The 25,670-nt window shown below is 36.8% G+C and overlaps 1 protein-coding gene across 1 annotated transcript; it reads left to right on the top strand.

Moving 5' to 3' along the window:
- LOC125261824 (NACHT, LRR and PYD domains-containing protein 12-like) lies at positions 1-25,670 on the top strand. The gene is made up of 8 exons (XM_048180368.1): positions 1-185; positions 6,421-8,155; positions 8,427-8,600; positions 10,409-10,582; positions 12,197-12,370; positions 20,844-21,017; positions 22,121-22,294; positions 25,491-25,670. Exons 1-8 carry the CDS (start codon positions 8-10, stop codon positions 25,495-25,497), a joined length of 2,790 nt encoding a protein of 929 aa, XP_048036325.1. The 5' UTR covers positions 1-7; the 3' UTR covers positions 25,498-25,670.

Raw genomic sequence — 25,670 nt, 5'->3', positions numbered from 1 at the left:
CATCTCTATGGTGAAGAACGAACTGATGTGGTTTAATAGACTACTGAGCCCAGATTATCCAGAATGCGCTGACAGAGAGGAGGAGGATGAAGGTCAGATCAGAGTCAGAGAAGGGGTTCTAAAGATCACACTGACCACCCTGAGGATGATGAACCAGACAGACCTTGCTAACATGCTACAGACCAGTAAGAGCTCAGTCATGTGACTTATGCATTAAGTCTTTAGCTAAAGATGATCAATCCTTTGTTTAGGCAGAAATATGCCATAATGATCAGACACAATCTTCAATAAATCAAACAAGGAGCATCTCATTATACTCAAGTAAATTGATTACAAATAATTAAAGGAGTCATAAAATGTGGAATTATTATTATTATTATTAATATTATTATTATTATTATATTTTGGCTCAGTGGTCTCAAACTCAATTCCTGGAGGGCCACAGTTCTGCACAGTTTTGCTCCAACCCTAATCAAACACACCTGATTCAGCTAATCAAGGTCTTCAGGATTACTAGAAACTGTGCAGAGCTGTGTATATAAATATATATATATATATATATATATATATATATACACACACATTTTGACCCCTGAGCATGTGAGCCTTTCAAAGATACTCCTTTGCCCCCTGAGCATGTGAGCCTTTCAAAGATACTCTTTTGCCAATGAAAGCGCAGGCCTTTCAAAAATACTCCTTTGCCCCCTGAGTGCGTGAGCCTTTCAAAGATACTCCTTTGCCCATGAGCGTGGAAAGACGCATTTGGTGCATGCACAGACGCACCGTCTATGGTCATAAAAATTCGGCTGTGCGCCCACTGCCAGAGAGTCAAAGCTAGTCCACAGTCTAGTAAATGTTTCTTGCTTGCACCGACTGAAAACACAAGAGAAACACCATGTGACAGGAGAGATTCGGACAATGCAGTACTGAACACTGAATGGTCCATGCATGTGGATTTGGATAAAACAGGTAATCGCATTGATGCCGTGCCCAAACACTGTTTATCCCTTCACAATGGCATATAGCGGACAGGCATGCAGGGCTATTAAATTATTTTTCTTATTATCATGCTACTTTTATTATTAAATTAATATTGCAATTCATTTGTCCCGCGATATCATAGCGCATCACCACATAACCGATGCGCTGCGAGGACAATAAAATATTAAATAGCTTATTCCTCATTTAAAGAACAACTTGTTTAACACAAAATACTTTTCACAAAAAATCCTTTTTTTTTCTCACTATGGACCACAAGACAAATATTAAGAAAATAAATTAGATTCATCTCTCATTGTCTCTAAGAGAATATGCGCCGTTAATGCTGCATCGGATACCAAAAGCTCAGTCAGTTTTTACTTTCAGTTTCTATAGTTAATAATTGACTTGAGTTTGAGACTTCTTCACCCGCATAACTCTCACGCAAAGTATTTTTCAATTATTTTTATGCAGTGGTTGTAAAACCCAGTAAGTTCAGAATACTCAAAATGTAATTAAAATATTAAATAAACTAACACCTAACCTTTACGGATAAGTGTTAGTTAGTAACATCACACTTACCCCAATGTAACCATCAAAGAGACTATCACTATTTACTTGCATGAACTGTTAAACAACATTCAGTATATCTCATCTTGAAAAATTACAGAGCCTCAGCTGCTTTTCAACACAATAAAATACAATAGATACAATACAATAAAATATGCAAATGTCCTCTCATCACCATAACCATTCATAAATAGCCTAATCTCGTTCATATAATAATATGGAGCTCTGCTCCATCGCACCAAATCATTGTTCTGACTGGTGATGAGGTGCACAATGACAGTTGGGTGATTTACCTCTCTACTTCCTGTGAAGTGATGAATTGATGTTCCCTTATTCCCTATGCCATTCGCAGTGCTCTTCGAACTGAACATGTTTGCTCCCTTCGGATTGGAATCTCACTTAAGATGGCAAAATACCCTGTAAAATCCACTTTGCAGTCCACTTAAGGTTGAATGGAAAAGCACCTATAGTCTTGGACCTATAGTCACCTACAGCCCATTCTTGACCTACCCACAGGCACTACTCTTTACCATGATGGTAACCCTACAAATCTTCAATACACACAGAAACACCTTTATATATCAAAATAACAGAACATTAAACAATAAGACATCTTCCCTTGTATTAATCTTGTGTAAAAACTCACAAAATAACACTCAGTTCCAACATTTATTCCCCCTTACAGAGTGTGACGCAAAGCATGCTGGGAACTTGAAATCTGCTGGAAATCAGTTTACAGTTTAAATAAAAACATCATAAAACACTGACCTAAAAACACTGACATTAGGTATCATTATACAATGTTTTCTTTTGTAAAATTTCTTAACAACACAAGAATAACACTCTCTATTGTTTATAATTCACTGCAGTTTGTTACATGAACCATGTTTACATAAAAGTACAAAATTATTCCGAAGTTTTCCTCTTTGAATGGATGATAATGAAATTGAAAAACGAATGCTTGTGTAGGTGTTCAGTTTCATCTAATTGCTTTGATAGTATTTGATGTTTTAGATTTAGCATATATTTCATTACAATATTACTGTAGAAATGCAGCATATTTCTGTCTTATACAGTTTTGTATTATGTTATTGTTTTGAACATAAGTTTAACAATTTTGAAAACAGTATGTAAGCATGTGCAAATTGGCCAGTACGTACAAAGAGTAAACAAAAGAGCAGGGGCTTCGCAATAGGGAGGCGGCTAGACACCAGGCTTCAATAGGACCCGTACTACTTAATACCCACACATGCACAAAACCACACTTACACCCCAGGAAATTCACTGCAATTCCACACCACTTTGGTGAACAGGGCTAATGACACACGGGAAAAGCCAGACTGCCTTCTCCAAGCCCCCAGCTCTCACAAAAGTCAAGAAGAGAAAATTATTATACAAATAATCACAAATAGCACAAAAAAACTTGTTGCCACAAAACAAAGAGTAATAGAGGAAAAAAGGAATTAATGCTTGACTGCAAAACAAACATTCACAATGTAACAAGCTTAAATGTAAACAAAAAGATTAAACAGAAATCCAAAAATAATGACAAAAAAAACATACATTCAAGCAAGACAAATTAATGAATACAAACCAAATAAACTAACTGCAAACACAAGACTTGCGTGCAAAACAAATAACTACAAACCGAACAAATAAATTGACAACAAGCACAAGACTTGCATGCAAAAAATACAGTAAAGTAAAATGAAATAATGAATGCCAAACACAATAGTGAAAGCAATATTAAGTCAAAGCAGATTAATTAAATGTCACGTAAAAGCAAAACAGCAGTGTTGAAATTGCAAGCCATGCTGTAATCCCTGCTATAAACCATGCAGAGCCGGAAGCAGAGAAGCAGACACGCTCACAGGCTTGTTTAAATGACCACATTTAAACTAGTTTTTAACCTTGTATGGAGGTTCCATGAACACCGAGTGAATGAATGTTGGATGTTCAGAAGAGTGAAAACGTCATGTCCTTTAGACGTCTGTAAGTGAAGTTAAAAAATTACTTTGTAAAAACATTCATGTAAGGATGTCAATAATGAACATTTAAAAGACATTTGTAAAAAAAGACATCTTTTTAACGTTCACTATTTACTTCACTTGGATGTCAATAGTGAATACTGTGAATGTTGTAATCTGTTAAAGGGTCATGAAACCCCCCTGTTTTACCCTGGTCGTTCACACCTATGACTTGAAAATGGGCGTGTAAAGCTCTGGAAAAGTGGGAGTGTAGAGGGGGGAGAAGAAGGGAGAGAACAACCAATGAAACAGAGACATACAACACACTCATACAGAATAATGAATATTAATATATGAGCATGGAGAAAATGACAAACTCCCAAGCACAAGGAAAAAATGCGAAAGAATATTTAATAGGGCTAATAATAGGCGGTAACACTTTACTTGAAGGGGTGTGCATAAGACTGACATGACACCTTCATAATCTTGACCGGACACATGTCATGAATATGAAGGAGGTTTTATGAATTTTTATGACAACTGGCGTTAAGTGTCATTCGCTGAATTATGTCATTTTTAATGCAAAGATGACATTGTTTGAGATGTCTTTGTTACGACAGCTTGACATAAACCAACACATCATAACCTGTCAGTGTCTTTGTCATGACAACTTGACATTAGCAAAACATCATAACCTGTCATAAACATGACATAGCAGATTAATTATCAAACTTAAAAAAACTACTTAGCTTTATGGGTTAACATTACATTACATTATTTTGGTAACACTTCAGTATAGGGAACACATATATAAACGATTAACTATGACTTTTCCCTCAATAAACTCTTAATTTACTGATTATTATAGTTAATTGTTAGGTTTAGGTATTGGGTAGGATTAAGAATGTAAAATATGGTCATGCAGAATAAGGCATTAATATGTGCTTTATAAGTACTAATAAATAGCCAATATTTTAGCCATATGAATGCTAATAGTAATAAGCAACTAGTTAAAAGACCCTAAAATAAAGTGTTACCATTATTTTATAACAGTGTCATCTTTTTTACGAAATTTGAAATTGTCTATTATCTGACCTTCTGTTGGAGGAAACTTAAAAAAACAAAAAACAAACAAAAAAAAAACATGAAATGAAAAATAGTCATGACGCTGTTATAAAATTATTTGTCAGAGTATTGTCACTTAATGACATTTTAATGACAAGTTCAATTTGTACCACAGTACTTGAGGTCAAGATACATATTCATGACACTGTTATAATGGCCTCATGACAGCCAATGTCAAAACCAACCACATGACAGTTTAATGTAATGTTAACCCACAAAGCTAAATGATGTCAAGTTGTCATGACAAAGACACTGACAGGTTATGATGTGTTGGTTTATGTCAAGTTGTCATAACTCGGACATCTCAAACAATGTCATCTTTGCATTAAAAATGACATAATTGAGCGAATGACACTTAATGACAGTTGTCATAAACATTCATAAAACCTCCTTCATATTCATGACATGTGTCATGTCATGATTATGAAGGTGTCATGTCAGTCTTATGCACACCCCTTCAAGTAAAGTGTTACCTAATAGGCTACTTTGATTACGTTTATGAGCACTGCAGTCTCAAAATCAGTCTTTTGTCTGTTAGAATGATCATGTCGTCGCGTTCAGATAGGCTACACCACTGTATCAGTGTCCAGTTTGCACATATAATTCATTTGAAGAAGACTTGATGAAATATGTGTGCATAACTACACCGTGCTGGTTAATGTTTGGTGCAGGAGAATGTGTGAAATAAAAACTTTAAACACGGATACTTTATTCTGTATGAGCTATGTGCCACGTGGCTAGTGTTATTAAACTCACCGCGGAGCTCCACGCTGAAACCGAGCATATGCGCGTTCTGCGTGTATAGCATAACAATCGTATTTTTCATGTGTTCGTATTCAAACTCCAGTTCTGACCGCATCGCGAGCAAACTACAAACACACGTGCTGTGCTGAAGGAAACAGAGCCTACGGCTCGCGTGTTTGAACGCAGCTAGAGCAGGCAGAGGTGAATGAGCCGCACTTTAGTGACATTTGAATTCTCTGCTGTAATGCGATCTCACGCGAACATATTTTCCATTTGTGCTGATAGATTACAGCAAAACAATCCACATGCACACAAACCTCTGCTCTGGTCACGTCTCAGGAAAACACATTGAGTTGTAGCACTGAGGAAACGAGCACCAACGATATGTCTCTGAATGACAACAGACCGAGGCGAGAGAAGTGATACTTTCTCATGCATAATACTGCAATTATCATCTTATGCATACTACAGCGCAGTGATTGGATTAAATGAGCTTTATGTCATGAATATATGTCGAGAAACAGTCTACGTCACCATGTTCGACCATGTCCATACATACTTGGCCGAAAACACACGATGACGTCAGATTTTGTGATGTTGCTCCGACTTAGCTTTTCAAACAGGAAGTCAGAAATCGCTCTGAAAAATGCAAAAATAACTATTTTTCACTTATGAATAACATTAATGAGTACCTTTAGTGTTTTCAGTGATGTGCAGCCTATACATATCTGTTTACATCTCAAAAAAAGTTTTTTGGGGTTTCATGACACTTTAACACTGGTGCTTTTCACAAGGCGGTCAAAAATGACTATATTTTTTATTTCAATGAAAAGAATGCACTGTATTTTGGTTCAAAAATGTATTTGAAAACAAAATATGAAAAAAATAGCTTACGCTCTGCTTACATGTCTAGTGAAAAAAGGCCTCAGTCATATATTACACAGATCAAAATCTACATCTGATCATGTGATATCTATTGATATTTTAGTTATGCAGAGATCTCTGATTTTAAAATATTGTTTCTCTTGATCATCAGAACTGATCTCTGCGTATCAACAAAAACTCAAATTCAGACTGAAGCAGAAATATCAGAGAATTATTGAAGGAATCTCAAATCAAGGAAACTCAACACTTCTGAATGAGATCTACACAGAACTCTACATCACAGAGGGAGGGAGTGAAGACATCAATGATGAACATGAGGTGAGACAGATTGATACTGCTTACAGGAGACCAGAGACACAGGAATCCCCCATCAAATGCAATGACATCTTTAGTCCTTTACCTGGACGAGAGAAACCCAGAACTGTGCTGACTAAAGGAATCGCTGGCATTGGAAAAACAGTCTCTGTGCAGAAGTTCATTCTGGACTGGGCTGAAGGAAAAGCAAATCAGGACGTTCACTTCATATTTCCACTTTCGTTCAGAGAGCTCAATTTGGTGAAGCAGAAAAATATCAGTCTCATGGAGCTTCTTCATCAATTTTTCACAGAAATGAAGGAACTGAAATCAATAGATTATAATGACTTTAAAATAATGATAATCTTTGATGGTCTGGATGAGTATCGACTTCCTCTAGATTTCCAGAATAATAACATTTTATGGGATGTAACAGATTCGGCCTCAGTGGATGTGCTGCTGACCAACCTCATCATGGGTAATCTGCTTCCTTCTGCTCTCCTTTGGATCACCTCTCGACCAGCAGCAGCCAATCAGATCCCTATTGAGTGTATTGACCAGCTCACAGAGATACGAGGGTTCAAAGACCCTCAGAAGGACATGTATTTCACAAAGAGAATAAATGATCACAGTCTGGCCAATAGGATCATCAAACATGTCAAATCATCCAGAAGCTTGCACATTATGTGTCACATCCCAGTCTTCTGCTGGATTTCATCCACTGTTCTAAAGAAAATGTTGGGTGAACCAGAGAGTGCAGAGATCCCCAGGACTCTCACTCAAATGTTCACACATTTCCTGATCTATCAGACCAACCTGAAGACCCAGAAGTATGAAGTAGATCTTCATCAAGCTAAAAAGAGTATTCTTGCACTGGGAAAACTGGCCTTTGAACAACTGGAGAAAGGGAAGCTGATCTTCTATGAGGATGACCTGAGTGAGTGTGACATTAGTATCAGAGAAGCATCAGTGTACTCAGGAGTTTGTACCCAAATCTTCAGAGAGGAGTTTGGACTGTGTCTGGGGAAGGTGTTCAGCTTTGTGCATCTCAGCGTTCAGGAGTTTCTTGCTGCTTTATTCAAGTTTCTAGTGTTTGATCAAGACACAGAAAATGAGACAACAATGACTGATTTACTGAAGACTGAGGTGGACAAGGCCTTACAAAGTGAAAACGGACACCTGGATCTTTTCCTGAGATTCCTTCTGGGTCTCTCTCTGGAGTCCAATCAGATTCTCTTACAAGGTTTACTGAAACAGACAGGAAACAGTTCTTACAGCAAACAGGAAATAGTTGATTACATTAAGATGAAGATCAGGGAGAATCCCTCTCCAGAGAAATCCATCAATCTGTTCCACTGTCTGAATGAACTAAATGATCATTCTCTAGTGCAGGAAGTCCAAACATACCTGCGCAAAACAGGATTCAGTCGTCTCTCCGGAGTTAAACTATCTTCTGCACATTGGTCAGCTCTGGTTTTTGTGTTGTTGAACTCAAAGGAGGAGCTGGATGAGTTTAAACTTAGCAAATATCATAGATCAGAGCAATGTTTTCTGAGGCTGCTGCCAGTGATCAAAGCATCTAGAAAAGCTGAGTGAGTATTTAAAATGTAAAATGTTCTTCATTATTAAAATGTTTTTTTTTTTTATTATTATTATTTCATATTAGATTTATATTTTGTAGTTGATACAGATTAAATTAAAAGCAAAAAATGTCAAAAATAAATAGATTTTTAATATAGTACAATACAAACATTTGCATCAATCTAGTTTGAGTAAGTGGAAACATAATTATTTTCTGATATTTATTTAATTATTTAATTTACTGTGTACTAATGTTAATTTGTGTTATCTTTTTAATCTTAGTCTGAGTGAGTGTAATCTCACAGGTAAAATATGTTCATCACTGGCCTCAGCTCTCAGCACAAACTCCTCCAGTCTGATAGAACTGAACCTGAGTCTCAATAAGCTGCTGGATTCAGGAGTGAAGCTGCTTTCTGTTGGACTGGAGAATCCTCACTGTAAACTGGAGACATTAAAGTAAGATTCTCTTAAGTGAAGTTAGTGTGTGTGCTCATGTATATATGGTGTATGAGTACAAATGTGTACAATGACAGTTGTCATTCTCAGGATGAAATGTTTGCCCATAATGCTATGAAAATAACACAAAAATGTTCACATCATAAAGTGTAAAATAAATAAATTAAATCATTAGTCCAAACATATGATGAACAATCAAAAACCCAGTCTCCTCTTATGTATATAAACTGCTGTTCAAAACTTTGGGATCGGTAAGATTTTTCCTGTTTTTAAAAGAAGTCTCTTATGCTCACAAAGGGTGCATTTATTTGATTAAAAAAACAAAAACAACAACAACAACAACAACAACAACAAAACTGTAATATTGTGAAATATTATTAAACTTTTAAATTACTTTTTCTATTTGAATATACTTTATAATGTAATTTATTCCTGTGATCAAATCTGAATTTTCAGCATAATTACTCCAGTCTTCAGTGTCACATGATCCTTCAGAAATCATTCTGATATGCTGATTTGCTGCACAAGAAACATTTGTGTAAATTTTTCAGTATTCTTTGATGACTAGAAAGTTAAAAAGAACAGCATTTACCTGAAATAGAAAGCTTTTGTGACATTAAACACTACCGTTCAAAAGTTTGGGGTCAGTAAGAATTGCATTTATTTTTTTTAAAGAAATGAATACTTTTATTTAGCAAGGATGCATTCAATTTATCAAAAGTGACAGTAAAGACATAACGTTATAAATCATTTCTATTCCAAATAAATTCTGTTCTTTTGAACATTCTATTCATCAAAGAATCCTGAAAAAAAAAATTACACAACAGTTTTCATTAACATTGGTAATAATAATAATAATAATAATACATATTTCTTGAGCAGCGAATCAGCATATTAGAATGATTTCTGAAGGGTCATGTGTTACTGAAGACTGGAGTAATGATGCTGAAAATTAAGCTTTGAACAGGAATAAATTACATTACTATATAAAATTACAGTTATTTTAAATTGTAATTATTTCACAATATTACCTTTTTTTCTTAAACCAAATAAGTGCAGCCTTGGTGAGCATAAGAGACTTTTTTTAAAAAAAACATTAAAAATCTTATCGAGCTCAAACTTTTTAAGGGCAGTGTAGGTACATGCAAGAGTAATCCACAGTGGAATCCAAAAAAGAGAAAGGAACCTAATAATCTAAAAAACAAAGCAGACCTCCAACTTGAGTGTTGTAATCAAAACATGTGCGCTGTTGTACTCCGCAGCTAGCTAGCCTTTCACTAACTCAATTAGGCCCCATTTCACATGGCTCCATTGTCAAAATAATACTCTTTTTTTTTACTTCTGCAGGAGGATGTCCCATGTATTTCCTAAATAAAATAGCATAATCATTCAAAATAAATTACTGCCATAATATGCAAGACATAACTCAACTTAAAAGACGTTCCACTTTTATGTCACAGTGAACTTCAATTAGGTCTTAAAAAGAACATTTATTTATTTTTCATCAGCAGTTTAACTTTTTTTTTTTTTTCATTTTTAGCAAAGTAACTGAGTGTGTATGTAAGATTTTAATGCAGCAGGGTCACAACAAAGTAATGAGAGGACACACAGAAGACTTTTCTAAAGTTTCATCTTCAGCTCATCTGAGCTTTCCAGTTTTTTTTATTGCAGTGAATGAGAATGTTAAAATAGTAAGCAATCACTGCTTTGCTTATGTTTTGTATATTCACAGACTCATTGCTTACCTATACACATTCAAGATACACATACACTATACAAGAAAGTGAATTTTCTCCTTCTCTCTGCAGGCTGGAACACTGCAGTATTGGAGAGGAAGGTTGTGCTGCTTTGATTTCAGCTCTGAGATCAAACCCCTCACACCTGAGAGAACTGAATCTGACTTGGAATAAACTTGGAGCCTCGGGAGTGAAGCTTCTCTCTGGTCTACTGAAAAATCCTCACTGTAAACTGAAGAAACTAATGTGCGTATTATTATTTTAAGATATTATCAATTCATTAAAATGATTAAGTTCTGAAACATAAAATATGTGTTGTCAAATTGATAAGTTCAGTAAACTTTATTTGAAAAGTGCTTTTCATAAACTGTTGTGCAAGCCAGTGGCAACTGTGGCAAGCAAACAAAACTCCTTATGATAAGATGAAGAGGGAGTGAAAAATTTGGAAATGATACAGACTCAGCAGGGGAGTCTCATCCTCCCTTGGGAGCAGTCATTGCAGGAGTGTACCACATGCTATACCAATCATGATCATAATTTAAATTAATATAATTGTAATGATAAATATTAAACTGTAAGAAGTATAAATAACAGATACTGAAATTTTATAATTCTCAACTTTGTCTTTTAATGGTCCATGCTTAAATGACTGGAATGATAGCTATTAGTCATTGGAAATCCATCCTAAAACATTCAAATGATGCATGTAGTAGTCAGTGAGGTGTCCACTGCTGTCTGGCTGGAATGCTGTCACTGGCAGTATGTTTATATATTTTAGACGGGATCTAGTTGGTCCCAGCATCAGATGTTATGCCCATGGACTGCTGGCTGAATGTCTGATGGAAATGGCACAGGAAGATGGAAACACTTCAGGTGGTTTAGTCCAAAAATGATGAAGGTAGTTCAAAATCAAAGTTAAGTTAATTAAATAAAGCAAATGGGATAATACAAGAAAGTGAATGCAATGTAACAATGTATGATACACAAACAATACCGGACAATGACAGAGAACTAAAGAGGAACTTAAATACAAAGAATAATAATGAGACAATTACAAACAGCTGAGATGATTAATGAGTGTCCATGGAAACTGATGACTGGCAGGAAACTATGAACAAAGGAAAAACAGGAAACATGTGACTGAAGAAAAACAAACTAAAGGTCCATGAAAATTTAATTAAATACACAGATTCAGACACTGTAAAATTTTGTCAAATTAACAGTAAATTACTGGCAACAATTTACAGTATTTGCTGTATTTCATTTCAGAGTAAAATTAACAAAAATATTACAGTAGAATTTAACATACTGTGAAATAAATTAAAGTATTATAATGTTATGAAATGTTACTGTAATTTATTACAGTATCTGTTATAACAAAGGCTAAAACTATTCAGTTAACAGTGAAAAGTATCTTAAATCCAAGACAGGCTCGAGCCAATCTGATCATACTTATCAAGCATAGCCAACTGCAAGGAGCACCTGGGGGTTTTGTTGCAGACCTTGGAAATCGGTCTGTGACAGCCAAATCCAGCTAAAAGTCATGTAGTGTGAGCTTTCCTTTAAAGGTTTTGGCAATTCCAAAGTATTGGAGCAATGTAGGAAAATGATTTACCTCACTTAAGTATTGGTTTAAAATTAGCATTAAGTATATACTAATATACTTTATATACTTTATACAAATTGTTCCAACTTATCAATACAACAGTAAGATGAGTATAAGTAGCGGGATAAGGACCCGCACAATAACACGTGTGGGTCCAGCATGGTCTGCAAACCTTTGACTGGTTGTGCCCCTGTGACAATTTTATCTGGTGAGTATTCAGCTAAGTGTGATGATTTTTCTACTTGTCTCTACAGACTTTTGAACTCCAATATTACAGGCGAAGGTTGCACTGCTCTGGCTTCAGCTCTAATATCAAACCCCACACACCTGAGAGAACTGAATCTGAACTGTACTAATCCTGGAGACTCAGGAGTGAAGCAGCTCTCTGACCTACTGAAGCATCCACATTGTAAACTGGAGAAACTTGAGTAAGCAATGTTATTTTGTCATATTATCATATCAATCTCTTTAAGAACATTGGATATTTACTAAACATGTAATCAAGCCTTATTCATAAAGTTAAGTAATATACAAGGTGAATATAAATATTTTAGTGGACTGTTAATAATGTTTATGATTCTGGTCATTTAGTGACCAATAAACTCCTAGATCTGCTTATGCTTCTGCTGCAGAGCAAGCACTATTTATTTTAACTCCCTGAGGTCTGAAAACGCGCTGGCACGTTTTGCAGGATTTTTTTCACATTGCAGCAAAACAGACTTAAAATACTCCATCATTTCTTGTCATAGAGACATAAGTAATATATCAATTGAAACTATAGAATGTCTTCTTTTATTTGTGTACACTCAGAGTAAAAACACAATGTTGTGCTTTTTGTAAAATAAAGAAAACTAACATGATGCGTGATCTCTCCTCTCCCTCTGAATGAAGTCCAATCTGATAGTTCTCAGAAAATGAACTGTAACTTATGAATACTAATGACAAAAAAAATGACACTTACGTCTAAAGAAATGTTGAAATGTCAGGTTTTAAATCGTGCAAGTCAAATCGAAAACAAACATTCTGTGTTTATGTAATCTGTATGAAAATAGAGCCATGTCAGAAGTCTGTGATTCAGCTCATTATCCACTAATGTAGCCACGCCCACGGAGCCAACGCTATTCAGACGCAAATTCAGAAGCAATACATGCATTCATCATCTCAATCGTGTATTTATTGTCTTGAAAAGTGTTTATTTGGATGTTAAAGCAATGGTTAGCAATCTTTAGAAGACATGCCGTTAGTTCCTAGTTCCTTTTTTTCTTTATATGAATTTGTGGCCTAAAGGTGTACAGAGAGCGCCCTCCGGCTGCAAGTATGAATTGAAAATACCATTCCTGAAATGTTCTCTTCTTCTTTAGAATAATTTGTGGACTAAATGTGCACAGAGAGCGCCCTCCGGCTGCAAGTATGAATTTAAAAACAGTATCCAGCACTCATAGTGATGACAATAAATATTACTTCTCAGTATAGAAAATTGACATAAATATATAAGAATCCATCAATATTTCTCCAAATGTGCATGCTTTTAAGCTAAAAGCCTATATGAAATGCCATAGAGGTAACAATTGTTCAGACACTTTGCATCACAGAAATACATTTTATTTTAAAGAATATAATAAAATACCATTATTTTAAATTGTAATAATATTTCACAGTATTGCTGTTTATGATGAGCTGAGACATTATTACAGAGGTTTTTTTCACAGCCTACCTGACTGAAAGGCCTCATTAATATGCAAGTCATTTCAGGTCATTATTATGTGATTATTTTGTCTTCTCAGGTGTAAATGGCCCATTATTCATGCAGATTCACACCTCCACGCATACTGTGTTTCTTGACAAAAAGTGTCTGATTGACTGACTCAGTATCATAACTTGTGAGAACGAATCTCATTCTTTCTTGTGGAAGTTCAAACATGCTGCATAACATGAGAATGAACCTCACTGGCCAACAATAAAGGAGTCACAATAGCAGATTTCAAGAGTAAACTACAGTAGTGCCAAGTTAGAACATACATGCAGAACACACAGGAAATCAGAAGATTTTATTTTTAACCCTCTGGAGTCTGAGGCTGATTTGGGGCTTGGAAAAGTTTTGACATGCCCTGACATTTGTGCTTTTTTCAGTTGTTCATAAACATATAAATGACAAAAGTGTCATTACACTGTATTCAGCACAAACTAGGCTACAATAATATGTGAGGAACATGTGTGTACATGTTTGTATTTTTGAAGGAATAATGTTTATGCATGGTTATTGAAAAAACAAAAAACTTAAGTCACTGAAATAAGGCCAAAAAAAGTATATTAAATCTGTGTTCACAAGACTTTTGGGTATTGGAGGTTGTAGACTAGAGTTTTTGCTTCAGAATTATGTAAAAATTATGCTGCCTACTCCTTCATATAAAACAATATATTGATTTAGTTTTTGAAAGACACTTTTTGTCAAGAAACACAGTATGCGTGGAGGCGTGAATCTGCATGAATAATGGGCCATTTACACCTGAGAAGACAAAGGAATCACATAATAATGACCTGAAATGACTTGCATATAAATGAGGCCTTTCAGTCAGGTAGGCTGTGAAAAAAAACCTCTGTAATAATGTCTCAGCTCATCATAAACAGCAATAATGTGAAATATTATTACAATTTAAAATAATGGTATTCTATTATATTCTTTAAAATAAAATGTATTTCTGTGATGCAAATTGTCTGAACAATTATGTTACCTCTATGGCATTTCATATAGGCTTTTAGCTTAAAAGCATGCACATTTGGAGAAATATTGATGGATTCTTATATATTTATGTCAATTTTCTATACTGAGAAGTAATGTTTATTGTCATTACTATGAGTGCTGGATACTGTTTTTTCAATTCATAGTTGCAGCCGGAGGGTGCTCTCTGTGCACATTTAGTCCACAAATTATTCTAAAGAAGAAGAGAACATTTCAAGAATTGTATTTTTAATTCATACTTGCAGCCGGAGGGCGCTCTCTGTACACCTTTAGGCCACAAATTCATATAAAGAAGAAAAGGAACTAGGAACTAATGGCATGTCTTCTAGAGATCGCTAACCATTGCTTTAACATCCAAATAAACACTTTTCAAGACAATAAATACACGATTGAGACGATGAATGCATGTATTGCTTCTGAATTTGCGTCTGAATAGCACTGGCTCCGTGGGCATGGCCGCATTAGCTGGTAATGAGCTGAATCACAGACTTCTGACATGGCTCTCTTTTCATACACATTACATAAACACAGAATGTTTGTTTTCGATTTGACTTACACGATTTAAAACCTGACATTTCAACGTTTCTTTAGACGTAAGTGTAATTTTTTTTGTCATTAGTATTCATAAGTTACAGTTCATTTTCTGAGAACTATCAGATTGGACTTCATTCAGAGGGAGAGGAGAGATCACGCATCATGTTAGTTTTCTTTATTTTACAAAAAGCACAACATTGTGTTTTTACTCTGAGTGTACACAAATAAAAGAAGACATTCTATAGTTTCAATTGATATATTACTTATGTCTCTATGACAAGAAATGACAGAGTATTTTAAGTCTGTTTTGCTGCAATGTGAAAAAAATCCTGCAAAACGCGCCGGCACGTTTTTAGACCTCAGGGAGTTAAGCATCACCTCCGCTTAAAAAGATGCAATCTAATCCTGTTTACATGAAATAAACCTGCTCCCGAGCAGGTTTGAGCTTATGGACCTGTTGCTATGACAGCAAGTCCAGGATGAGCGTCGAAGAACCGAACAATCCAAGATCATGCCAAATCGCCATCAGTCAAATCCAGCTAAGTGAGTTAGCGACGTACGAAGAATATGCCCCTGGTTAAAGATATCAATCAAAGAGACACACTGGGAAACTGGGTCAAAGAAACAAGAGCCCAGGCAAACATGACATGAACACAATGAAAACTAAACTAGAAACACATGAACAGAACTCAAACTGTTACAGTGATGTAATACACAAACTTGAAAAAGATGTTACCTTTTCCTCATTCCCTGCATTTCAAGTCATAAGCGGTGCTGCACAGGACTTGCTCGAGAAAGATTTGTCACTTTATTTTTAGACCACAAAATCAACAATGTCACCAAAGAAGTGTGTTTTTGGTTGTAAGGGAAAGATAACCTTGCTTTCCAAATAACCCAGTGGAGCTGAGAGATTTGTGAGATTTGTGCTCAAGCCCTCAGGATCTCTTTGTCGCTCATGTGTCAGCTCCTCTAAGATGAGCACAGACATGAGCACGAGCACACACACACAACGGTCATGGTGAAGTGAAGAAGTGTACTAAGTACATGCAATAAAACCTTCGTGAGTAAAAAGACAATTTATATATAGTTACTTTGCTGCTGTAAACTTTAATGTTGCTGCTATAGAAACAAAATTTAGTTACATTCAAATATTCTATTCAAATCCTGTAGCGCAGTAGTTCAGTCAGTGGTTCCCAAACTGGGATAGGCTAAATGATAGAGCCGTTCATTTTAATTCTACCCCACCTTAAAATAACATTAAAATGAAGCATGTACATTACATCTAATCAAATGACTTTACCTTTTGCTGTCAAAACTGACTGTATTCACACAAGCAACATGAGAAGTTGTGTGCAGAATACAAATCGTGCTGCATTACTGCCATTTTTGACAATAATTAATTTAATTGGAAATGAGACTAATGTAGGCTACCTTTTTAAAAGTGGGGTTTTAGCACTTAATAGAGAACAAAGAACAAGTAGCGTAGGTGACAGGCTGGGCATATAGATCAATTTATTTAAGACTCAAACTCTCTTTGATACAAAAGCACCCTGTGTGTGTTCTTGTTTTTAATGTTTATAATATATTATTTGAGCAAAAATGCAACTTTTCCCAAATATCCACATGATTGCAAATGTAAAATGTTTGAGAACCTTACCTTAACCTTACTGAAAAAAGACTGCGGGAGAACACAGGGAATATATATAGGGCAAACAGAGGGGCAAACGAGGCTAATTAACAAGACACAACTGGGACTAAGGAACTAAATCAGGGCAACTAAGGGAACAAACTAGTGGCGGGCAACTGAACAAATAACAACATAAAACAGAACCCTGACATTACTCCCCCCTTCCGGAAGGTGCTACTTCGCGCCTCATAAGAGTCCAAGGGGTGGGAACCCTGGAGGCCGTGGACAGGAGCTCACTGGCTAGGATAGCTCCAGGGTGGCCCCAGCCATGCAGATGTCCAGGGCGACACCAGAAACTCAGGGGACCAGGGCGGTGCTGACAGTTCAAGGGGCCATGGTGGCGCAGGCAGTTCAAGGTGCCTTGGCGGTGTGGCCTCCGTGGCCTGGTCCTGAAACCAGGATCGGCTACTATGGCCACGTGTATATGGCAACCCCCAAAAAAATTCTTGGGAGGAGCTATGGGTCTCTGGGCTGGAGCGGGGTCTGGAACGGGCTCGCAGGCTGGAGCTGAGTCTGGAGCTGACTCAGGGACTGGAGCGGAGTTTGGAGCTGGCTCGGGGACTGGAGCCATCACTGGACGCTGGTCAGGGGCTGGAGCCATCACTGGACGTTGTTCAGGGGCTGGAGCTGGGTTTGGAGTAGACTTGTGGGCTGGAGCGGGCTCCGGGACTTGAGCAGGCTCATGGGCTAGATCCATCTTTGGACTCGGGACGATTCAGGGAGTCTCCTCTGGACTCGGGACCAAGGAGGGAGTTGCCTCTGGACTCGGGACCAAGGTGAGTATAACCTCTGGACTCGGGACGAAGGAAAGAGTCGCCTCTGGACTCGGGACGAAGGAGACCGTTGCCTCTGGATTCGGGACGAAGGAGAGAGTCGCCTCTGGACACGGGACCAAGGAAAGAGTCGCCTCTGGACTCTGATCATGGGCTGAGGCAGACACTGGAGCAGACTCAGGGACTGGAGCCATCTCTGGGCTCCAGGACATCCCCTCATACTCCACTAAAAGGCCTAAAAGTACAAGTGTGGAGATCATTATGGCTGAGAGCTCAGGTGTGGCGGTGGCCATCTTGACCAAGGGCTCAGATGTGGTGGCGGCCATCTTGACTGAGGGCTCAGGTGTGGCAGCGGCTATCTTGACCGAGGACTCGAGCGTGATGGCGACCATCTTGACCGAGGGCTCTGGAATGGCAGCCACCTTGCGACGAGGCTCTGGAATGGCGGCCATCTTGTAACGAGGCTCTAGAATGGCAACTCCTCACACGTCCCGGATTCTTGGTTAAAATTGCAATTTTCTCACGATTTACAAATAGTTGTAAACATCTGGGATATTGTAAGTACTCAAGTGAACAAAATATATAACACTGACCTAGTGGTTTTTAGATATTTTACTGCAAAAATATTACATACTGCACCTTTAACTTCTTCAACTTCAAAATGTGAACCATTTAAATAGAGAACGAGATTAATGGACTCAACTAGAGAGAGATAACAAGCAGGTTCACTATAACAAATGGTATCCTCATCCAGGCTCATCAGAAAACAAGCACTAAGGGAAGCATCAGGCCAGCCCACCTGACATGAGAGCTCAGAAAACTCCTCCACATACCTCCCCAATGGACGACCACTCTGCCTTAAGCCAAACAGGCGGTCCTCAACCAGGATGGTGTTGTTTTGGTCGGTTCTTCTGTCATGTGCCATGGTGGATAAACACTCACAATGAGGAGGAATGTAGAAAAGAAGACTTTAACAATAATCCAGGAAACAATGGAAACACAAACGTACAATACAGACGAGAACCGCCAAAGACTGGGAATATATACAGAGCAAACAAAAAGGCAAATGAGGCTAATTAACAAAACACAGCTGGGACTAAGGAACTAAATCAGGGTAACAAACTAGTGGTAGGAAAACTGAACAAAAGAGAACATGTGACACAAGGAAACATAAACAGAACCCTGACACACATAAAGTATCAATAGTTATGAAAGTGGTGTTGAAGAGGATTCTTTTTTGATCCGAGTCTTGGACTCGGTCTTGACTTGTTTTATATAAAGAGCTATTTGAGTAGTCAATGACGAAACATAACGTACTTGACATATAAACCTTTGTAATTAAAATCATATTCTGGAGGTATTTAATTGCTGGGGTCAAACTGACCTCAGTGGGGAAAAAATGTTGCTAGATTTGAGGGTAATAGGAAGGTTAAATAAATAATAACAAAAGCACATACTAAATTTTAATTGATAAGATGAATCTGAGCTTAGTAATTGGCCTACAGTATATTAGCATACATTTGATTTACCCCATTACAATATTCCCTTCACAGTTACTGCTATCATAAAAATACACTTACTTGTAGGTTTAAAATTCTACATGAGGCACATTTAATGTCCAACAACAAATATTTTAGCAAAATATATATTTTAGTCAGAATTATTGCACTCCTATTCTGTATGTTTGGCGCACGCGTGCAGCAGCTCTCATTTACTGTGACGTTTAGCAGCAAAATGGGAATATTTGCATGACTTTCTAACATTTACAGATGGAGAATATACATATGAAATGTAAGTTATGCACTGAGGAAAACAACATGTCTTAAATGCATAAAACAGCACAAAATATATGCTTTTTGATGTGGAGGATCAATTTGATCCATGATCGACCTCAAGTCACCACAGTGGAGCAGACGACCACCACAATAGTGCAGTCGGAGCTGAAGACCTCTGCAGCAGAGCAGATGACCACCACAGAAGTGCATACAGAGCTGAAGACCCGACCCGGGACCCGTACGGGTTCGGGACTATATTTTAAATGGTCAACCAGGTCCGGGTCGGGTCCTAATCTATTACTTCGGTTCCCGGGTCTGATTAACATTGTGTGTATACCCGAGCCGATCTGATTCGGAGATCACCCGGCCGTGTTGGGAGTCAGTCAGCGCTGTGCGTGTTTTGTAACTTGCAAAGTATGTGTGCAGCCCACATTCACAAAATGTCGGTAGCCATTAAATAAAACACTGTGACCGAGTGTACTCACATAATTGTAAACTCTTCTTGACTTTAAGCACCAAAGGGAAAATGCATTGCCACACATATACAATGAGTTCCAGTACATCCAGAATTAATGTGTCATAACAGAATCAAACATAAATGTATAACATGTCGGTTACAACACCATCAGCGGAAACAGACGATTAGTCACGTGGGTTTAATGTTTGCTACGTTAGAATTTATTGGGCAAATGTGTTTCAATCTACAATTATTCGCATTAACACTTTTCCATACAAGTCAAAACCACCTCAAGCAAGCGTAAAAACGTTTGCAAACTAAGGTTTTTTTTTTTTTTTTTCCTAAATCGGGCATCTCCATCACTTGTTTTTGGTGCAGTACTTTCCAACGCACAAAAAAACAGGGTGATGGAAACATAGCTACTGTGACTTTCTGTTGTGATCGCCTGACAAAAACTGCCTGCAACATATATTGAACATGGATTGAACATTGAAGTTTTTTTTTTCATCTGCGATACATTACAACGGAGGCTCTATTGGGATGTAGCAAATTTATTGTAATGTTGTAACTTGCCATTATTTATTAAACCAAATGCTTGACCATAATAATCTTTCTCATATTTTAGCATTACAGAACAGTAAAACTTTAACGCTGTTGGCCAATATCAGTTAAGAGAAAAAATTTACATTGTTATTAAGTATCAATTAAAAATAAATATAGCCTACTAATAATAAAAATGACAGACAATACATAACAAAGCTCCAGAAAGTGTTTCTAATCAATAAATGTACATTTTAAAAAAATGTATGTCTACTATGAGTGACAATGCATTCTGCGTCCGCAACTGACAAATTGACACACAACTTGAAAGAGACATCCTCTCAATAGACAGATTTAATTCATTGGCTAAATTTGTTTTATTTTTCTCTCTGTAGCCTTTTTAACTGCAGTATTAAAGAGGAAGGTTGTGCTGCTCTGGCTTCAGCACTGAGATCAAACCCCTCACACCTGAGAGAATTGAATCTGGGTGGGAATATACCAGGAGACTTAGGAGTGAAGCTGCTCTCTGATCTACTAAAGGATCCTCAATGCAAACTGGAGAAACTTGAGTGAGTGGTGTTATATTATAATAGTGTGGTGAGAGGAACGAAGAACAAATGGGGTCAAAAGGGTGATTTACCCTAGAGGGGCTTTTTCCAAATCTGACTATTCAGGTGCCAACATTTCCTCATTTTATAGGTGTGTATATGCTTCGTGAGAAGCAGCTTCTTCACTTTATGCCGGCTACATATTTTAATTTTTTGCTCATTTTTACATTAATAATTTTTTTATATGCATTAAAATTCCCTTTTTCTTTCATTTTTATTTCCTTACAATACTGATTTAAGTGTGAAGGAGCGGCATATTTCATGCAAACACATGGGCATACAGGACACCCCTGGAGCCCCTGCAGTGTGTGTGCAAATAGTTACCACACCTGCCATCAACTCTGATAATGGTCAGCTCCTGGCTTTTTTTTTTCTTCTTCTTCTTTTTTGTTCTGTTAAAATGACAAATATTGCCTTCATTCATACATGGTTGCCACATTTTAGTTCTAATTACTTAAGTTCTATAATAATAATAATAATAATAATAAAGAATTACTCTTTGCACCTTTGGTGTAGGTACAATATGCATATGCAATGAGGTGGGTGGGTCCAAGACTCAGCTCTAATGCTCTATTCCTACTGCTTGCATTTATATTTTTGCATTTGGTAGACTCTTTAATCTTACAGGTCATTCAAGGTATACAGTCTATCAGTTCATGTGTTCCTCAGGAGTCTAACTCATGATTTGCTAGAGCCATGTTCTTCCAGTTGAACTATAGGACACCCAAGTTATTCCTGGCCACTGTTGCTTTTGGCTTGGTCACTGGGGGTTTGTTAGGCAATATTCACAGTAATGCTATTGAAACAATATGTATTATGAAAGGTGTTAAAAGTTTTTAGTACATATCTGCACTGTGCATGTTTCAGAGACACTTTTTCATTTCTACCCCTGCCACACAGAAAATTTAAATGTTACACTTATCTCTATATACTGTCCCTAAATACAATACACATACCACTTACCTAACATATCAGGTGACTTATAAGTCATGCCCTTTTTTTGCCTGTTAAATATCTGCATTTTGTGTGATTAGTGTTAGGAGTTTTTCTCCTTCTCTTTACAGGCTGTGTAACTGCAGAATAGGAGAGGAAGGTTGTGCTGCTCTTATTTTAGCTCTGAGATCAAATCCCTCACACCTGAGAGATCTCAATCTGAAATGGAATAATCTAGGAGACCCAGGAGTGAAGCTGCTCTCTGATCTAAAGGATGATCTACATTGTAAACTGGAGACACTACAGTGAGTTATTTATTCTAGTTCCTCTTCTCTCTTAACTTCTGTTATATAAAAAATAGTAACACAACTAAGGGGAATTAAAAAGTTAGAAAAAATCACATTGGTAGTTCCAGCATAAAGTTATGAAGTGACTGTCAGGGAAAAAAAAATGTAAATCTAGTCAATATGATGGCCCCCATTTTCTCTTCCATGGTTATGGTAATATTTTAGTTATATTGGTTATATTTTCTCAAATGTGTTGTGGATGAGACATCTCTACCTTTAACCCTCAGGTCATTTTGACCCGGAGAGGATTTTCCCGAACCCGAAAAAGCTAGTTAATGTTATCACATTGGGCTAAAATTTACTGACTTTACTTACCCAGAGTCTAACAACTACCCAAAAATGTTTTTGATAATTTTTGTAATTTTGTGGGTTTTTTCCCCATTATAATACTTGTGGTGTTCCCGGTCAAAAATGATCGGCCTCCAAAAAAATTGCCTCTAAATCTCTCATTATGCAACATTATTACTAAATATTGGATTCAATCTTTGTGTCAACTCGTTTTCTTTCTTTTTATCTAACTTATCATTTAAGTAAAACAAGTGAAAGTGGGGGAAACTCACATTATGAAATAAATGTTTTTGTCTAGTTCACATTTGCCACAATTATTGGCACCCCTAGAAATTCTTATGAGTAAAATATACCTGAAGTTTATTCCTGTTCATATTTACTTTTTTTAGCACACCAGGGTGATCATGAACATGAAATTGTCCAGCCATGACTTCCTGTTCCACAGGAGTATAAACATGAGGAAACATAAAGGCCAAATTCCATTAATCATCACAATGAGTAAAACCAAAGAATATAGTTCTGATGTGCGGCACAAGATTGTTGAGCTTCGCAAAATAGAAAGTGGCTGTAAGGGGAAAAAAAAAAAAAAAGCATAAGCTAAAGCATTAAAAATTCCCATTTCCACTATCAGGGCAATAATTAAGAAGTTCTAGTCAACTAAAGATGTTACAAATCTTGCAGAGATTAGTTAAGTCTTGAGTCTCAGAAAGCCTAAAAAAATTATCAAAAAGCAACTACATCACCAAAAGTTGTTCGGGAGGGTTTCAAGAAAAATCTTCTGCTCTTATCCAGAAACAATCTCCAGCATATTCAGTTGTCAGACAAGACTGGAGCTTCAAATGGGACCGGCTTCTATGGTCAGATAAAACTAAAAAAAAATTGTTTTTTGGCAGCAAACCCACCAGATGTGTTTGGTGCACACATGGATAAAAAGTACCCCATGCCCACGGTTAAATATACTGCTGGATCTTTAATGCTGTGAGTCTATTTTTCTGCTGGAGGCCCTGGACATCTTGTTCAGATACATGGTATCATGGATTCTATCAAATACCAACACATAAAAACATCAAAACCTGACCACTTCTGCTAGAAATGCAATAATGGGCTGTGGTTGGATCTTCAGTCAGGACAATGATCCAAAACAAACATCCAAACCAACACAGAAATGGATAACTGAGCACAAAATGAAGCTTCTGCCATGGTCATCCCAGTCTCCTGACCTGAACCCTAAAGAAAATGAGTAGTGTGAACTGAAGAGAAGAAGCACCAACATGGAGCTGGAAATCTGAAGGATCTGGAGAGATTCTGCATGAAGGAATGGTCTCTGATCTCTTGTCAGCTGTTCTCCAAACTCATCAGGCATTATAGATGAAGTCTCAGCTGTTATCTTGGGAAAAGGACACTGCAGTATTTGGGTGCCAATAATTATGGTAAACGTGAACTAGAGAAAAACATTTCATAAAAAGCTTTTTCCTCTATTTTCAATTGTTTTACTTCAATGAAACGTTAGAATTTTGTGAATTCTTTGAATGAAAGATCAAAATGATAAACAATGCAGATTTATTTTCACAGCCACCTTTGCTCATATGTACTAACGGTCGCAATATTTGTGGAGGGCACTGTATGCATGTGTGTGTGTGTATATATATATATATATATTTGGGAACAGATCGATCATAGGCCATATTTATCTGAGCCTATCTATCTCAGTTTTTGAGTAAAAAAACCATTATTTGTGGTTAATTTTGTCAATTTTAATAAAAAGTAAAAAAAAAAAAGTGCACTGTTTATCACACTAGTGTGCTTTAGTGTTTAAGCAGGAAATTTGTTCTGAAATGTTTTTATTTATTACAAAATGGCACAAAGTCGCACTTGTGATGTTCCTCGTCAAAAATGACTGGCATACAGAAATAGCTTTTAAATCACCTGTTACAATATTTTATCACCAAATAAAAAAATTCTTTAAATTAGGATAGGTTTTGTATTTATTTTTGAAACTGCTTGATAATAGGCCTCACTGATCTGAGCTTATATTTGTCAGAAATGACTGCCCATTGAAAATGAATGGGGGAGTTGAAACTCGGAGAAAAAATGAGTATTCAGTAGTGTGCTCATCATGTTTGTGTTCACATATGTACATGTGGGCTTGCAAAAATAAAGCCCTCGGACCTCTGCATGTGTGGATACATACATACTCATGCATCTTTGCACATACACATGTTCATGTACACAAACAAACCATTTTGAGTATTACAGGATTTCTTTTGCACAGAGAAGAACTTTATACTCATCAGTAAGGCTCAGATCAATGAGGTCTATGATCAATCCAGCTTAAAAAAATAAATACAAATCCTGTCCTAATTTAAAGAAAACAAGTTGACAAAAAGATTAAATCCAGTATTTGGTGATAAAATAGCGTAACAAGTGATTTATGTTATTTTACTGCAGGTCAGTCATTTTTGACCTGGGAACACCACGAATGTGATAGAGCTTTCAATAGAGCACAAGGGTTAATGGTTTCTACAGTTCTAAATGTGATATTTGCATGCTAAAACCAACCCTCTCAAAAAAAGTAATATCAGGTGACTATGCTTTGATGTCTTGCACAATAGTCTTATAAAGGTGATCAGTCCAATCACCATGACTTGACCACCAGTACTTCTGTGTCATCTTACAACATTAATGTCTGTATCTAGAGGAATTCAATTATAGACAGTAATCAACAGGTATATTATTTAAACCCCACAGCTGTGCTGAACTGAATGTGTCTATCTGTAACTGCTTTCAACTAAACCAGAATACAAAAGGCAGAACTTTTTTTATGTTTACTGAAAGATTAATGAAACCTGTCAATCTCTCCTGACAGTTTGTGAGGACTCAAGAATAGAACAATCCAGGGTATGAAAAATCTCTTAAGCTGCTGGAGTACAGCTACGAGGAAGGAAAAAAACAGCAACCAGCTGTAAATCAGATGCTTTTAGAGTGCATTGATCCATCTGAGCATCCTAAAAGACACCTGTGTATATTAGGTGACAGTGGCCTTTGA

This window comes from Megalobrama amblycephala, unplaced genomic scaffold, assembly GCF_018812025.1.
Source record: "Megalobrama amblycephala isolate DHTTF-2021 unplaced genomic scaffold, ASM1881202v1 scaffold496, whole genome shotgun sequence".
Classification (NCBI taxonomy): domain Eukaryota; kingdom Metazoa; phylum Chordata; class Actinopteri; order Cypriniformes; family Xenocyprididae; genus Megalobrama; species Megalobrama amblycephala.
Note: the sequence above shows the minus strand (reverse complement) of the source record. Positions and strands in the feature narration are given on the sequence as shown.

Excerpts from the sequence above, each read along its gene's own strand:
- LOC125261824 (XM_048180368.1), top strand. The coding sequence starts at position 8 with ATGGTGAAGAACGAACTGATGTGGTTTAATAGACTACTGAGCCCAGAT. Across the intron at positions 8,156-8,426 it reads AAAGCATCTAGAAAAGCTGA|TCTGAGTGAGTGTAATCTCA; the intron begins GTGAGTATTTAA and ends TTTTAATCTTAG. Across the intron at positions 12,371-20,843 it reads TGTAAACTGGAGAAACTTGA|CCTTTTTAACTGCAGTATTA; the intron begins GTAAGCAATGTT and ends TTCTCTCTGTAG.